The sequence below is a fragment of the Rhinatrema bivittatum genome, chromosome 4 (genome assembly GCF_901001135.1).
Source record: "Rhinatrema bivittatum chromosome 4, aRhiBiv1.1, whole genome shotgun sequence".
Taxonomy (NCBI): Eukaryota; Metazoa; Chordata; class Amphibia; order Gymnophiona; family Rhinatrematidae; genus Rhinatrema; species Rhinatrema bivittatum.
In genome coordinates this window covers 17,475,801-17,492,695 of record NC_042618.1, presented here as the reverse complement: position 1 = coordinate 17,492,695, position 16,895 = coordinate 17,475,801, and the positions used below count along the sequence as shown (strand labels likewise).

The window sequence follows — 16,895 nt, the reverse complement described above, 5'->3', positions numbered from 1 at the left end:
ACAGCCTCTCTAACCTCACCTTTTAACCATACCAACAGTCATTTGACCCTTCTTGCACCTTTTTTTTTAATGTATGCAATACATCTGGGTCTGGGCTTCCAAGATAGCACTTTTAAGCAACATCTATGCCTGCTGTACACTCTTGACCTTTGCAGCTGCTCCTTTCAATTTTTTCCTGACCATTTTCCTCATTTTCTCACAATCTCCCTTTTGGAAGTTAAATGCTATCACAATAGATTTCCTTAGTGTTCTCCCTCCAGTTATCAAGTCAAATTTGAACAGGTTTTGATTACTATTGCCAAGTGACCCTAACACTTATCTCTTCATCAAATCGTTGTTCCATGATTTATAAAGCATCTAACCAAATAAAACAGCACTATTTAAAGCTGGTCTCGGAGGGCTGCAAACCTATTTGATTTTCAGAATTAATGCGTGCAAACATTTCTGAAGAACATTCATTTTAGTTATTTGGAAATATTGACTTGTGTGCGGCCACTGAGGACTTGAGTTGAAGATCCCTGCTGTACACCACCATCTGGGACAGTCTTACAGAGATGGGTTTCTTTTTGCTCAACTTGAAAATCAGACTTGATGCTGAGAGGCTCAGAACCTCCACAACAGATCATTTATTTATTTAACACTTTTCTATACCGACCTTCATTTCTATACCCCTTTCCTTTTATAAAGTGCTTTGAATTTAGGGAAAGTTACAAATACGGCGCACCGAGCATGATCTAAGAACATGCATAGGCAATTCTGTACATGCCAATCTGTTCTACTTCTTACTGACCAGAAACACTTTTGGCCAAAACATACAAGCCCAAAATCCACCTTTTTGATTTCCATAATAAATAATAATCAGAAACAATTTCAATAAAAAGGATTTAAGTAGACAAAGGAAAACGGATGTCTCTAAAGGACAGTATTTGACCCTATGAGATGCAGAACTACAACAAAAAGTAGCACCAACTTAAGCACCATTATCTTGGCAAAACAGTTCTTATTAAAGTGAGATTACTTTTCTCCACTCTGGGAAAACTCCATTTTTAAGACTTTTTTCTCCTGTTCTTTCAGGGTCTACTAGGCTATGATGCTATGAACTTCTATTTGCAGCTACTCAGGGTTTCTTCCCCTACTTCTCCCTTCCCGTCCAGCCCAATCACTGGGTAGGAGGCAAAGCCCACCACTCTTTCCGGGACGTGGCATGCATGTGCCCAGAATCTGGCTGGCAGCTGTGTGATTGATTGCTGAGCCTCCCTCCACGCTGGGCTGTGAACACCACCTCCACAGCATTCCCAGCTGGCTCAAAGAACAGAAGCCTTGTCCAGAAATCAAGCCCAAGCTTCCCACATGACGACTGCCACCGAATCACTGAGCCCCATTTCTAATGTAAATCAATACTATTACCTTTCGAAGTTTGAAGTGACCCCATTTTTCTTTTTGGTTCCCTTGGAATCTTCCTGGGGTTGACCCAATAAGGTACACTCTACAGAAAAAAAAAAAAGAAAAAGCACATACATTTTTACATGAAATTTTGGGGACCACATCACAGAGAGCATCATGGGACATCTGGGTTCCATTCCCTAGCCTGGTTTCTGCTTCTCAGACCAACCAGGGCTGGGGATGGTGTAGCGGCAGGGCTCACAGTCCTCAGTGGGAGAAAGTCCCACCCATCCTGGGTCCTCCTGATGGATCTGCAGACCTCAGTGCACCCCCTGGCAAGAATTTCCATTGTAATGGCACGGGGAATCTAAGGGAGCTACAAATTAGAGGATCATGGCATTGTAGCCTAAAAGACTAGAAGAAAATTGTCAAAGCAAAAAAATAAAAAGATGTTTTGATGAAGAGTGTAAAGTTATGAAGTGTAAAAAAGGAAATTGAGAATTTCCAGATGTCCCATTATGCTAGAGGACAATTAATGCAATATTTTTTTCTAGTAAATAAAATAAAACCCTCTAAAATATATCTAGTGTCAGGCAGCAAACAAAATACAATCCTGTCTAAAAAGGTTAGGGCTGTTTAGCTTGGAGAAGAGACAACTGAGGGGGGATATAAAATGTGAACTGGTAGTTTACTCTCTCAAAAAATACAAAAAGACTTGGGGACACTCCATGAAGTTAGGTAAGTAGCACATTTAAAAAAAATTGGAGAAAATATTGTTTCACTCAATGCACAATTAGGTTCTGAAATTCGTTGCTGGAGGATATGGGACTGGCTGGTAGCATCCATACCAAGAGCGCTCAATTTATTTATTTATAAGTCACCTATGCAGAACCATGTCAAAGGCCTTACAGAAATCCAAATACACTACACATCTAGCACTCTTCCCTGATCCAATTCTCTGGACACCCAAACAAGAAAATTGATCAGATTCAGCTGACAAGATTTACCTCTCCTAAAACCATAGTGCCTGATCTCAGGCAGCATCTTCTGTTTTAGTAGTGATTTCATTAATTTGCTCACCACAAAAAGTCAGACTAAGTGGCCCGTATTTCCCACTTTGTGAAGAGGAACCACACCTGCTAACTTCTCCAAGTTCAATTAATACCCTCTGATATATCCCATCCAGCCCCACTGATTCATCTACTTTAGCTAATAACTCACAAACATGCTTTTCTGAAAATCAATTTATCACACTTCCAATCCCATTTGTGTTCGTTTTGGGGTAGATTTTTAAAAACTGCGCGATCGCGTACTTTTGTTTGCGCAGCAGGCGCAAACAAAAGTACGCTGGATTTTATAAGATACGCGCGTAGCCGCGCGTATCCTCTAAAATCCTGGATCGGCGCGCAGCCTGCCTCCATTCCCTCCCCTCCCCTTCCCCTCCCTTCCCCTACCTAACCCACCCCCCCGGCCCTATCTAACCCCCCCCCCTACCTTTATCCATGGATTTACGCCTCCCGGAGGGAGACGTAAATCCACGCGCGCCAGCGGGCTGCTGGCGCGCCGAGACCTGACCCGGGGGCGGTTCCGGAGGGCGCAGCCACGCCCCCGGAACGCCCCGGCCCGAAACCACGCCCCCGGGCCCGCCCCCGAAACACCGCATCTCGCCCCCAAAACGCCGCGTCATTCGGCCCCGACACACCCCCTTCCGAAAACCCCGGGACCTACGCGCGTCCCGGGGTTCTGCGCGCGCCGGCGACCTATGGAAAATAGGCGCGCCGGCGCGCAAGGCCCTGCTCACGTAAATCCGGGCGCATTTACGCGAGCAGGGCTTTTAAAATCTGCCCCTTTATGTGGTCCTGCTCCTGACCCTTACACAAGGGACGTCAAACAGAAATATTTAAGCATTTTTGCTTTTTCCCCCCTAATCGGCCCTCTACATATTCCTCTCTTTCACCATGGAGTCTCACAATGCAACTTTTGCACTTCCTCCTAACTCTGACATTTTTTTTTAAAATCGCTGTCCTCCTGTTTTACTCTATCTGCTCTTTTTTCTTCCATTTGCATCTTTGCATTCCTGACTACTTTCACAGCTTCTGTGCTTTTCCAGATATCATCACCGAGCTTCCTCTTTCTGCCATCTCTTGTAGGTTATGAATGCTAAAAGTTTTTTCTTTACCTGTTCAGTTATTTCTTAGAAAATGATAGTGGCCTTTTTTCCCCTTCTTTTCTTTATTTACTTTCCTAATGAAAAGATTAGGTGCCCATATAATCTCGGTCTACGGCTGGCTGGAGGACAGAATACAGTCTGGACTCCAGTTTTCTCTTGCACACTTATTATCCACACTCAATTCATAACATAGAAGCAGCTTACCTCAACAATACCTCTTACCAAAACATACCTATCGAGTAGTATTCAACAGAGCTGCTGTTTCATCGCGCTCCCCAGGGCCTCCCTTGCTCTCCTCGGAGCCTATGCCTTATTCCTTCTCAAAGGAGACACCCTGGACCCAGAATGCCCTGTGCTAAGGTAGACTGCTAAGACTGGTCTAGTAAGGCGTTCGGAGGGTTTCTATAGGGCACTCTGCCATAATCTCCTTATAGTTTTGCCCCTCACTCTTACACTTCCCCTAGATTTTCTCACCCAGCTCGTTCCTTATGGTATTCCTCCATTTTAACAAAGTTAGTTTTCCTGAAATCTAGAACCCTCGCCTTAGAATAATTATAACACTATATATGATAAATTTACCCGTGAAAGTACCTTGGTACACTCTGTCATGACCCTACTACTCTAAAATGATTGTCTAATGATACTCTGTAACCGAACCTTTGACGGCACCTGATTAGAATGTACTATAGTACACTTTTACCTACATTAAAAATGTGCCTACATGTAAACCATTGCGATGGTATAGAAAAGATTTTAAATAAATAAATATATTTCCATTTGCACTCTAATACTGAACCATAAAATCTGGTGATCACTGGATCCCAGATGATCATCAGAAACACTGCCCCACTGGTAAGCACCAGGTCCATTATCGCCCCTCCCTGCAGAGAATCCAGATCTCCCTACTTCTAGAAGACACCACCGTTGGACTGTCAGAATTAACATCTGGCAAATTGAAATCACTTAGCAATATTACTTCCCCTTTCATAGCAATATTTTGAATATCCTCCATTAAATCTCTATCCATTTCTTCTGAATATGATGGAGGTCAGTATATTATACCAGTGGTTCTCAACCTTTTTTTGGCCGGGACACACCTGACAGATGGTTCTCACATGCGTGACACTGAACATGTGACCATCACGGGGCTAAGTGTAAACATGCACTCTGCATCCATGGGAACCCCCTCAACCCCCAGCAATGAGTGCAAAGCAGATCTAGGGCATTACCCTGTACAATTCGCCATACAAAAACGATATTCTGGTTCTGATGACATCCCAGTAAAAGCAAAACAAACTCCTTTTACTACCAGGCACAACCTGGTAGTGTGAAGGGTGTGTGAACCTTGTTCACACACCCTTTACCAAGTACAGAAAAACCACAAATTATAAATATGGAGACAGAAACTGGAATGGAAAACCAAAAAAGCCACTCCGCATGCAGTGCAAACCTGGAGAAATGGAAAGAGAAATATAGCACCTCACAGACTCTCAGGATTTGCAATAATGCACACAAACTAACCCGCACAAAGTTATACCTGTATTATGGAACACACTCAAACAGTAACAATCCTATCTAAGAAATACAACTATTAAACCAGGCCCTAAACACCAATACATTTCCTATTGGGAAAACAGAATAAGCCAAGCTGATATAGAGCCCCACACACAAATAAATTGTAAAGCTTTACTAAAAAAGTTACAAAACAGCTGCTTAACAGAATAAAACCCAACAATTAAAAACTCTTAAAAATTATTAAAACATGTCCAAATATCAATAAAATATTTCAAAACAGACAGATTACATAATACCCAATAATTAAAATGGCAGTCAATCAAGAAAAATAAATTTAAAACGCCACCTTTACTTACCCTCTCCAGCAACTCTCCTACTCCTTTCCCTTCTAGGCCAATAGCACATACCAGAAGCAGCTGTGGCTGCTGAAGCTCTGTCCTCACTGTCCTCTTCCTTAGGGCCCACAAACAGTCACTCTCACACACACCTTAAATTAGACCCCACGATCAGTCTCGATCGCTCTCACACCAGTCATCTTCCTGACCAGTCTCGCTCTCAATCACACACAAATGCTCTCACACCCACAGACACACCAGCTCTCACCAAAAACATATTCTTTCTTCACTGCAGGGAAGGGCTCCAGTTCCGCCACGGCTTTACTCCGGCGGGCCTTCTTTTTGCGCCACCACGGGAATGGGCTCCCGTGGTGGCCTTGGTCAGGGTCGGGTTTCCTCTTCGCAACTATGGGGTGTGGCGGCCTTGCTTCGTCGGGGGGTCAACTTTTCTCTTCACCGCCACGGTCCTGTGGCAGCCTTGCTTCGGAATTCAACACTTCTATTCCTCCCACCCCACCCCCGGGTATTCTGATGCCTGCCTCACCGGCCAATGAAAGGCTTCCTCCCTTCTTCCTTCTCCCACTGGTAGGTAGAAGGGAGGAGGTTTCCGATTGGCCTGCACGGGGGGCAGGCAGAATGAAGGAGGCTTCCCATTGGGCAATGGGGGTAGGAAGAAAGGAGGCTTCCAATTGGCCCGCGGGGGCTGGAAAAAGGGAGAAGGGAAGTGCAACAGGCAGTAGGACACCGGGAGATGCGACACATCTGCCGGTGTTTGGTGACACACTGGTTGAGAAGCGCTGTATTATACCAATATAAATAGATGTTCCATTTCCTCTTTCCATCTTAACACACCTCCTCATTACCTCATAAGCCCTGCAGTTCTGTTGCTTTAATATTAATTTTAATATATATATGTCACTTCCTTTCTTCCTAGCCTGTCCTACCTGAATAGATTGCAGCCCGGTATAACTATATCTGGGTCATGTTTTCCATGTACCACGTCTCCATGATAGCCACTTCATCCAAGTCAGCCGTTTCCATGACTGCATCTAGATCCGGGTCTTTATTTCCCATACTATGAGCATTAATGTACATAGTATTCCAGATGTTGCCCTTTGCTCCCAAGTATCAATGCACAGGGTTTGAAAAATATGCTCATCTACTCGCTGGCAATATCCCAGAGGTAAAAGCAGGAGTCAAGCAGTGAAACTTGCAAACACAATCTCTGAAGAGCAGTAAGAGGAGCACAAAGAAGCTACATCTTTGCAGCCTACAACAGCCCCCATTGACAGGAAGCAGCAGCGTGGGTCCCTAGGAGCAACTCTTCTGCCAATGGGAAGCACCAAAGTGGGATCCCAGGATCACCTCCTCTACCAATAGAAGAAAGCAGCAAAGTAGGACTTTGGGTGCGGGGTAGGGCACACCCCAGCAATCATTAGAAAGCAGCAAAAAGGTAAAACGGGGGCCCTAGGAAACAGCATGCAGCAGCGGGACCCACAGAATACACCCATCTCAGAAAAGGAGCAGGAGGAGTATAGGGGAGTCAGGCCTCACCCTGATAAAAAGCAGGGGACAAGGCATCATGAACCCACTACCCCCCAGAAGAGATGACCAGAAGGGTCCTTGGCTCTGATCAATAGACAGAGGGCTGCAGAGGTGACGGTGATGGTGTGGTGGGGGAAGCAGTAAAAGGATGAAAGGAGGAGGAGATAGAGGAATGTAGCTGAGTGAAGGCAGGCATGCACGTTTCAGGGAACACAAATTTACCATATAGTCCCACTACACTCCCAGCACCGCCACCCAAAAAAACAAAAAACCAAAAAAGACACCACAGGCAGGCATGGGCAGAATTACATATCAAATGCATTTCAGTCCTGATGAGGAAATGCACAGTAGGGGGGTTTCCTATGCACACAGCTCTTCAAGCAGCTGAATATTAAAGGCTGAATCATGGTACAGGCAATAAACTTTCAGAATTCTCTTGTCCAATCACATTAACATTCCTCAAACTACTGTGTCTCTGTAGAAAGCAAAAAACACAGCATAAAAGACGAGTATACAAGAGAAGCAGACGCATAAGTATGGGTTCAGGAACTTTATTTGCTGCAAGTATCTCTTCCAAATGAATGTGCACCGATGAGAAGAAAGAGCTTGGGATAATAGTATCTGATGATCTGAAGGTAGCGAAGCAATGTGACAAGGCAATAGCTAATGCCAGAAAGATACTGTGCTGCATAGAGAGAGGTATAACTAAGTGATCATGCCCTTGTACAGGTCCTTGGTGAGGCCTCACCTGGAATACTGTGTTCAGTTCTGGAGCCCTTATCTCAAAAGGGATAGAGATAGGATGGAAGCAGTCCAGAGAAAGGCGACCAAAATGGTGTGGAGTCTATATCTGAAGACTTATGAGCATAGGTTGAAGGATCTAAGTGTGTATATACTCAAGGAGAGGAGGTGCAGGGGAGATATGATACAGACCTTCAGATATCTAATAAACATAGAAATGACGGCAGAAAAGGGCCAAATGGTCCATCCAGGCTGCCCAGCAAGCTTATGGTAGCACCAGCTGTGCCATACAGGTCTCCCCCGTAAAGCTATCATCGGGGTAGCAGTTGCCTTGCAAGTTACCCCTCAAACTTATTTTCCCAAACTGATAAAGTCAGAGCCCTTGTTGGTTTCTGTCTGAGTCCAGTTCCCCTTTATCTCTTGCCGTTGAAGCAGAGAGCAATGTTTGAGTTACATCACAAGTATAAGGCTTATTGATTAAGGGTAGTTAACAGCCGCATCAGCAAGTTACCCCAAACCACAAAATTCATGTCCTTGATGATTGATGTCAGAAAATTAATTTTCCTTCGCCTCTTTTCCCCCTGCCATTAAAGCAGAGAGCAATAATGAGTTGTATCAACAGTATGAAGGCTTGTTGGTTAAAGCTAGTAACCACCACACCAGCACGTTACCCCCAAGTGCTCTTTTCCTCATTTCCATCCTCTAGCCTTTAGGGATCCACAGTGTTTATCCCATGCCCCTTTGAAATCTTTCACCATTTTTATCTTCACCACCTCCTCCAGAAGGGCATTCCAGGCATCCACCAACCTCTCCGTGAATACATATTTCACGACATTGGTTCTGAGTCTTCCTCCCTGGAGTTTCATTTCGTGAGCCCTAGTTTTACTGGATTCTTTTCAACGGAGAAGGTATGTCGAATGTGTATCATTAAAACCTTTCAGGTATCTGAAGGTATGTATCATATATCCCCTCACCTCCAGGGTATACATATTTAGGTTATTCAACCTCTCCTCATAAATCATTTGATGGAGACAACCCACCATTTTTGTCACCCTTCTCTGGACCGCATCCATCCTGTCTCTGTCCCTTTTGAAATATGGTCTCCAGAACTGAACACAATACTCCAGGTAAGGCCTCACCAAGGACCTGTACAAGGGGATCATCACCTCCTTTTTCTTACTAGTTATTCGTCTCTTTATGCAGCCCAGCATTCTTCTGGCTTTAGCTATCACCTTGTCACATTGCTTCACTAACTTCAGATCGCTAGATTAATGATACTTGAACTTCAAACCTTTTCTGGTGGTAAGGAATCTGTAGAATTAAGGGGTTATAAAATGAAACTCTAGTGGGGACAATTCAGAACCAACATCAGGAAATATTTCTTCTTGAGGAGGGCAAGAAGGGCAAGGGATAAACACTACAGATCCCTAGAGGCTAGATCAGTGATGGTGAATTCCAGTCCTCAAGTGCCACAAACAGGCCACGTTTTCAGGATATCCACAATGAATATGCATGAGATAGATTTGCATACAATGGAGTCAGTGCATGCAAATCTCTCGTATGCATATTATTTGTAGATATCCTCAAAACCTGACCTGTTTGTGGCACTCAAGGACTAGAATTCACCATTACTGGGTTAGATAGTTTATGCCGAGACCAGATAATAGCTTAAAGAACGGGGTAACGTATCTTGAAGAATGTGGCTGAGAATGCAGATCCCTGCGGCACACCAGTTCAATTCAACGCTCGCACAACCTGTATGCATAAAGGTGTCTTATACAAAAGATTCTAGTGCTTAGCTAAAACAGAGTTGAATCAGTCCACAGCCATGCACAAAATGTAGGTCAATCAAGCTACGAGTGATAGTTCAGTAAAAAGTTAACCTGACAGGAGTAATTGTCTTTCCAACATCTGCACTGCCCTGATGAAGGCAGCATAGCTCTGGAAGCTCATCACAACTTGTTTTTTTTTTATTTCTACAATATTCAAGAGGCCATCAATGTACAGAGCACATATGACTCAGTGGCTCGATTCCCAGTTAAAGCATGGGATAAATCCTGTATTTATGCAAACACCTACTCACAACCTGCTGTTCAAAGCAGTAGGTAAAAGCAGAATAGATTTTCAAAATGACTAAATGTGCATTTTACGCTGAACCCATTTAGTCACCTTTTAGAAAAAATTGGTCCTATTATACAGATTTCAGTTATCTATATAAATAAAAATGTTAAATAGTTTGGACAAAATCGCTAATCTCAGAAAGCACTGAACCGATTGCTTTCAAATTTGGACACAACCTTCATTTCGCATACAGGAAGGTTATTCTGTACTTACATTACAGATATGTCACACCTGTGACAGGTAAAATAGGTTTAACATTTTTTTCCAGAAAACAGCAACATCTGCTGGACGTAAGCGCCATCTGTTACACCTTACACTAACACACGCTACACTAATCATTTCGCCAGTCCAGGTCCACGTTTCACTTCCATTTTAACACATACGTGCACTTTTTTCGCTGGAAGATAACTATTTCCTTTAGGATAAAATACACCCACCACCCTCCTCACATCCCCCGCACACATGCCAAATTGATTTACTTCCCACAGCCTCCCAACACACACAAAACCACCCTCCTCACACCCCCCACACACATGCCAAATTGATTTACTTCCCAGGCCCTCACAACACACACAAAACCTGACAGAAGTCCGGGAGGCTCCAGCGGGGGGCCAGGACCAGTCCGGGACATCTCCTGCACTACGGCCGTCGGCTGCCAGCAATCAACACGGCGCCGACGGCCCTTTCCCTTACTATGCCACTCGGAGACACCAATGGTGGCAGTAGCCCATGTGACATAGTAAGGGCAAGGGCCCCTCGGTGCCGTTTTCAGGACTGGCAGCCGGCGGACCTTTGCCCTTATTATGTCAGAGGACCTACCGCTGCCATTGCTCCATCCCACTGACATAGTAAAGGCAAAGGGCCGTCGGAACCCGTTTCAGTGCTCGCAGCCGACGGACCAACACCAATACATCGCTCCCGGACCGCTCCTGAACGCCCGCTCCACTGACTGACATTTTTATCAGGTCTCGGGGGGTCTGGAGGGTGGGGGGTGGTGGATTTATTGCGAACATCTTGGGGAGGGGTCACGAGGGGGGGACAGGAGAGTGTGGGGTGGTTAGTTTGAGAGAACTTTTCTCATAGGGTTGTTTTTTGGGGGAAGGGGGAGGTTCACACAAATACATACACTAAACTTGCACGATCTTGGGAACGCACCAAAATAGCCCTCCCCAGACCACAAAACAAATTTGGAAGTGCAAATTTGGTTAGGCACTCCCCTATTTGGCTACATAACGCGCACAGACGCCCAGGGACAGACCACATGTAGCACCAACAATTTTAATTTCCCAGGTCTTGGGAGGGGGCAAGAGGGTGGGGGGTTATTATTTGATGTAAAGGGTTGGGATGGGGGGGGGGGGGGGGGTTCCCAGAGAAATAGAAAGACAAAGGTTTTCTGATCTGAAGGGTAGGCAGTAGGCGGGAGGAGGTGACAGTGAGGGGAGGGAGAATGAGGGAAGAGGTGAGTGTGAGGTGAGAGAGTTGGAGTGGGGACAGGGGAGGGAAGGGGGGGTGAGTGACCAAGGGGGAGGAGGATGAGTGACTGAGGTAAATGAGCAAGGGGAAGGGGGAGGAAGGGTAAAGAACCTGACTCTGCCACTGCAACGCGTGGCCGGGCACCGCTAGTATAACATTGGATAAGTTCTTGGAGGAGAAGTCCATTACCTGCTATTAAGTTCACTTAGAGATTAGCCACTGCCATTAGCAATGGTTACATGGAATAGACTTAGTTTTTGGGTACTTGCCAGGTTCTTATGGCCTGGATTGGCCACTGTTGGAAACAGGATGCTGGGCTTGATGGACCCTTGGTCTGACCCAGTATGGCATTTTCTTATTTCTTATATATAAACTGATAAATGCTGATTTTTCATAAAGTGATCTTGGTAGGGGAACAGAAATCTGCTTAGAAATTTGATTTTTGCTGTACTGAGATCAAGGCCAGACGTGACACCAAGAATTCACTGCATTCAAACTGTGAAATCACAGGACTTCAAGAAAAACCAGATATGCAGTGAAAAATGCATAGAGCAACATTTAACCCATGCATCTTATTTAAAACATTCTTATTAGTCGCAGAGAAGTACAGAGAAGTGCGACCAAAATTATAAAGGGAATGGAACAGCTCCCCTATGAGGAAAGACTAAAGAGGTTAGGACTTTTCAGCTTGGAGAAGAGACGACTGAGGGGGGATATGAGAGAGGTGTTTAAAATCATGAGAGGTCTAGAACGGGTAGATGTGAATTGGTTTTTTACTCTTTCGGATAGTAGAAGGACTAGGGGGCACTCCATGAAGTTAGCATGTGGCACATTTAAAACTAATCGGAGAAAGTTCTTTTTCACTGACCACACAATTAAACTCTGGAATTTGTTGCCAGAAGATGTGGTTAGTGCAGTTAGTATAGCTGTGTTTAAAAAAGGATTGGATAAATTCTTGGAGAAGAAGACCATTACCTGCTATTAATTAAGTTGACTTAGAAAATAGCCACTGCTATTACTAGCAACGGTAACATGGAATAGACTTAGTTTTTGGGTACTTGCCAGGTTCTTATGGCCTGGATTGGCTACTGTTGGAAACAGGATGCTGGGCTTGATGGACCCTTGGTCTGACCCAGTATGACATGTTCTTATTACCAACCATACAGGATGGCCTAATGAAATTTACAGAATAAACATTCACAATAAAATCATAAAACTAACTCAAAGACACAAAAACTGCATCGCCCTACCCAACCTCATACAACCCTGATACTTCAACAGACCAAAACCAGCCACCTTCTTCCACTAATTCCCATTCTCCTGGGTCCAAGCTCTTTCTGCTGAGAAAGCAACCCTCACATTGTCCTTTCCGGCAATGTGGAAAGCAGACATGTCTAGGAGATGCAGCTCCGCCCGGACCATGAGCGAGTCTATCTCCTCAGACACCTGACTACCTCTGTTGCTGCCTTGATGATTGATGTAGGTCACAGCTATTGCACTGTCCAATATTATCCAGACCGCCCAAGCTTCTAGACCCTTGACGAAACAAGCATGCCAGCCGAACTGCCCGTGCTTCCAATCTCTTGATGCTCCACTGTCGTTCCTTGGTATTCCAGCAAACTTGCACCATCAGCTACTGACAGTGAGCACCTCTCCCCCCCCCCGACCCAGGAGGCTCGCATCTGTTGTGAACATTAACCAGTTCAGTGTTTCCAAGAAAATACTCTTCCGGAGATGATCCACCTGCAAGCAGCATTGCAATTGCATGCTCACTTCCAATGGAAAGAGAAGACTCACTGCATAGTCCTGCAACTGATGATTCCAGCAGGAAAGCAATATACATTGAAGAGGCCACATATGCACCCATGTCCAGGAAACAACCTCCAACGACGCTGACATCAAACCCAGGACCTGAAGATGAGACCACACTGTCAGGCGAATGTCCTTATCAGGGTTTGAACTTGAGAAATCAACTTCTCTGGCATAAACACTCTTCCCTGCTTTGGATCTAAAAGAACACAGATATACTTACGGCTGTAAGTTGCTCTTGGACAAGTTCACCACCCAACCTAGATCCTGCAGCAAGGAGACCACCTTGCGAGATGTCCAGTGACTTTCTTCCACTGTCTCAACATGAACCAATCAGTCGTCCAGATAGGGTGAATTAGGATACCATCCTTCACCAAACTGTCGCTATTACCACCCTGACCTTGGAGAAGGTCCTGGGCACAGTGGCCAGCCTGAAGGCAAGGTCTGAAAAATGACGTCGTCCCAGAATGGCAAACTTGCTGATGAATGGGACTATGCAGTCAGGCCTCTGTCAGAGCCGGAGACGTGAGGTAACAGTAATGGCGGCAGGAAAAGACCAAAATGGTCCATCTAGTCTGCCCAGCAAGCTTCCCAAGGTAGTAACTGCCGCTCCATGTAGGTTACCTTCCATGTTTCTCTTAAGGGTAGTAGGTAGCCTGATTGCACCATTATGACGGAGCACATAGTCTCCATTCGGAAATGGGTGCCTCGCAAATGAAAACTGCCTCCTTGTTGGGTACGACAAACTAAATGGAATTGCAGCCCATATGTTGTTGCGATTCAGGAACAGGAATTACAGTCTTCAGATCCAATAGTCTTCTCAATGTAGATTCCACAGCTACTCTCTTCAGAGGGGAGTTGGATGGCGAGATCATAAAAGCATCCAGCGGAATGTGAAAGAACTCTAGTGCACAACCATTCTGAATCATTTCTATGACCCACTGAACCGATGTAATGTGGACCCACTTCTGAGAAAAGGGAGAAAGGCGGCTGCTTATCTCCTGCACCAGCAGGAAACTCCACAAACCTTCATTGGGAAGATCGAGGGGCTCCGCTCCCAGAGCCTGCTTCCTTTCAAAGCCTTCTGGGGCAAAAGAACTGAGACCTACCAAAGGAACGGAGTCTCTGAGAGGAAGCTCTCCAATAAGGCCAAAATCGCCTGAAATCTCGAGAGCGGCCAATGGCTCGAAAATGCTGTGAAGCTGGCTTCTGAACCTCTAGCAAACAAGGGACCTGAGCTTCCCTTCATTTTTTTTTTAACATTTTTTTCAACTCACTGCCAAACAAGAGAGAATCCTTAAAGGTCAGTTTGGTGAGAATGAACCAAGAAACAGTATCTGCTGACCAACTGAGCAACCAGAGCCGACATCTAGCCGCTATAAATGGAAGCAACTCCTCTGATAGCAGTGTGAAGAAGCTCACAGCCCACCTCAGCTAAAAAGGCCACCCCAGGTTCTATTACTGCTTCGCCATCTGAAACCGATCCCTGACAGAGATTCCGAGATCCCCGACAGAGATGCCGAGTAGATAGAGCCACACAGGGAACAACAGGCAGCGATTTGTAAATTCATTGCTATGGCCTCAAAGGCTTGCTTACAGATAGCTTCAATCCTATCCTGAGCATCCCATTGAGCTGCACCTCCTGCAACAGATATGGTGGGAAGCTTAATAAAAGAACACACCAAGGCATCCATCTTTGGGAAACGCAACTGCTCTCTGGCCTAAGAATCTAAGGGATATAAACCAGACGAGGAGCGTCCTCCTTTAAAACTCACCTCTGGTGCACTTTATTCAAGGTCAATCAACTCTTGAATCACATCCTGAAGGGGACAGAAATATGAAGCCTTGTGGAGGGTGACCAGTATGGGATCCTTCTTCGGTACAACTGAAGAGACACACCCAGCCTCCCCAAGCGTCTTCAGGGTCTGAGAAACCAGACCCGGCAATTCAGCTCAATGAAAGAAACAGAGAAGACTTCTATGTGGCTCTAAATCCAGGGGATTTCCCCCATCCTCAAGAGTGGAGCCACTCAAAATATTAGTGATGTCCTGATCTACTTCCACTCAGAACATTGTCAGTTATTGTTGCGCCACGGTGGTTGCATGTGGTGGCAGACACAGGAGAGCCTTGACCATGCAACTCTGGTTTAGGAGGTATTATTGCCTCTGCAGGATGCTCCTGCAGAAGGCTGTAGTCCCTGGAAAGAAATTTCACACAGGAAAAAGGAGGATGGTTCCATACTAGGCCCTACAGGTCCAAACCTAATGTCCTGGGAGCGAGAATCTGCAGAGGACATCTGTCAGTAGATCAACCGAAGAAGAGGACACCCTTGACGTGACGCCTTCAGCCCAATTCCCCTCAGATTGAGGAAGGGATTAGTGTCGTCAAATCAGTAGAAAGCAAGTCACCTCTAGCATCCAGGCAGTGCTGACACAGACTTGTAGAAGGCCTCAGCTATATCATCCTTAGATAGCATGCATCACAGATAGCTGCCAACCCTAACGCGTTTGTAAAAGTTATGCCCTGAATACACATGCAGCAGAAAATTATGCAGGTAGGTATGCACAGAACTACATGTGCAGCTATACGTTTAACTAGACACACTATATGTGCTCAGCCCTGCACGCACAACATGCACTCAGCTACGTGCTCATCTGTGTGCAAATACACATACACAATGTGGCACAAGCCCCATGCGTAATACACGCATCGCAAAGAGCAATAGGCTGCCCAAGTATACGAAGCTAGGTGCACAAGAAGGCGTGCACGCACTCACCAACGCGTCACACAAAAAAGCGTGCGAAGGACCGTTGTGGCTTATCATTTGGCCAGTGAAAGGAAGCCTGGAAGTGGGACTTTGCCAAAAAGGCTGCTCAACCTGCTGAGTCTGTGCTGCCACTACTCCTACTAAATTCCCTAGAAATATGGGCGGGAGATACCGAACACCAACACTGAGAAGGAGACCCGGTAGGAAGTAGGAGAGCCTCACTAAAACTGCCCTCTGGAATATAAAAAAGTGTTCTGTATTAGAGCTCAGCCCTCCCTGGCTGCGAGCAGGAATGAGTCTCTGGCTATGGGGAAGAGGGCACAAGCCTTCACTGCCGAGTCTCTCTCAGAGTGCAACCGCTTTTTTTTTTTTTTTTTTTTTTTTTAAAAACAGGCAATCCCCAGTAGGGAAATGCATGACCACCATCTGCTGGAGATGGAGAATACTGGCGGGCTGATATAAGGGCAGGGCTATATATCCACAATGTCAGCTTTTCCTGCTGATAGAGGTGCATAACCCATTCGTGGGTATTGGTCTGCCCTTCTGGCACACAGAACATCCCCTGCCCACTCGTTTACTCCAGGTACACACTAATCGTGAGCTGAAGCAGGTACTTCATGGGGTTTTTTTTGTTACTAAAACCATTAATTTCACAAGGCAGAGAAAGTTTTGAACTGGCCCAAAAAAAAAAAACCCCCAAAAAAACACCGGTTAGTTGATGGCAACTTGTGTGCATGAGTACAGACTTGCCTTTGCATACTGACTGCTCTGCCACAGTACTCAAGTCTTTGTGTACAGAAGGCACAGGACAGAGAAAATAGAGAGACGAAGAAGTTTTGCAATAGATATATACTTTCTACATTCTAATCCCCCATATCATTTCAAATCATATTTTTTATTTTGAAAAAAAAAAGAGCATCCAGCCCAAATCCCCAATTCAGCCAAAAAGCACTAAATGCCATCATTTTGGGATTGCTCCCTCTGCATAGGCATTTATCTTAAAATTCTGACTGTAGGTCATTTCAGATCTGACTTG

At 45.3% G+C, this 16,895-nt stretch overlaps 1 protein-coding gene across 2 annotated transcripts in view; it reads right to left on the bottom strand.

Moving 5' to 3' along the window:
* Positions 1 to 16,895, bottom strand: part of TDP1 (tyrosyl-DNA phosphodiesterase 1) — a 298,041-nt gene that overhangs the window by 215,523 nt on the left and 65,623 nt on the right. For both annotated transcript variants that reach the window (XM_029597773.1, XM_029597774.1), the window contains one exon: positions 1,408 to 1,486. In XM_029597773.1, the coding sequence (XP_029453633.1) occupies positions 1,408 to 1,486 (79 nt within the window). The remainder of the gene's footprint in view (positions 1 to 1,407; positions 1,487 to 16,895) is intronic.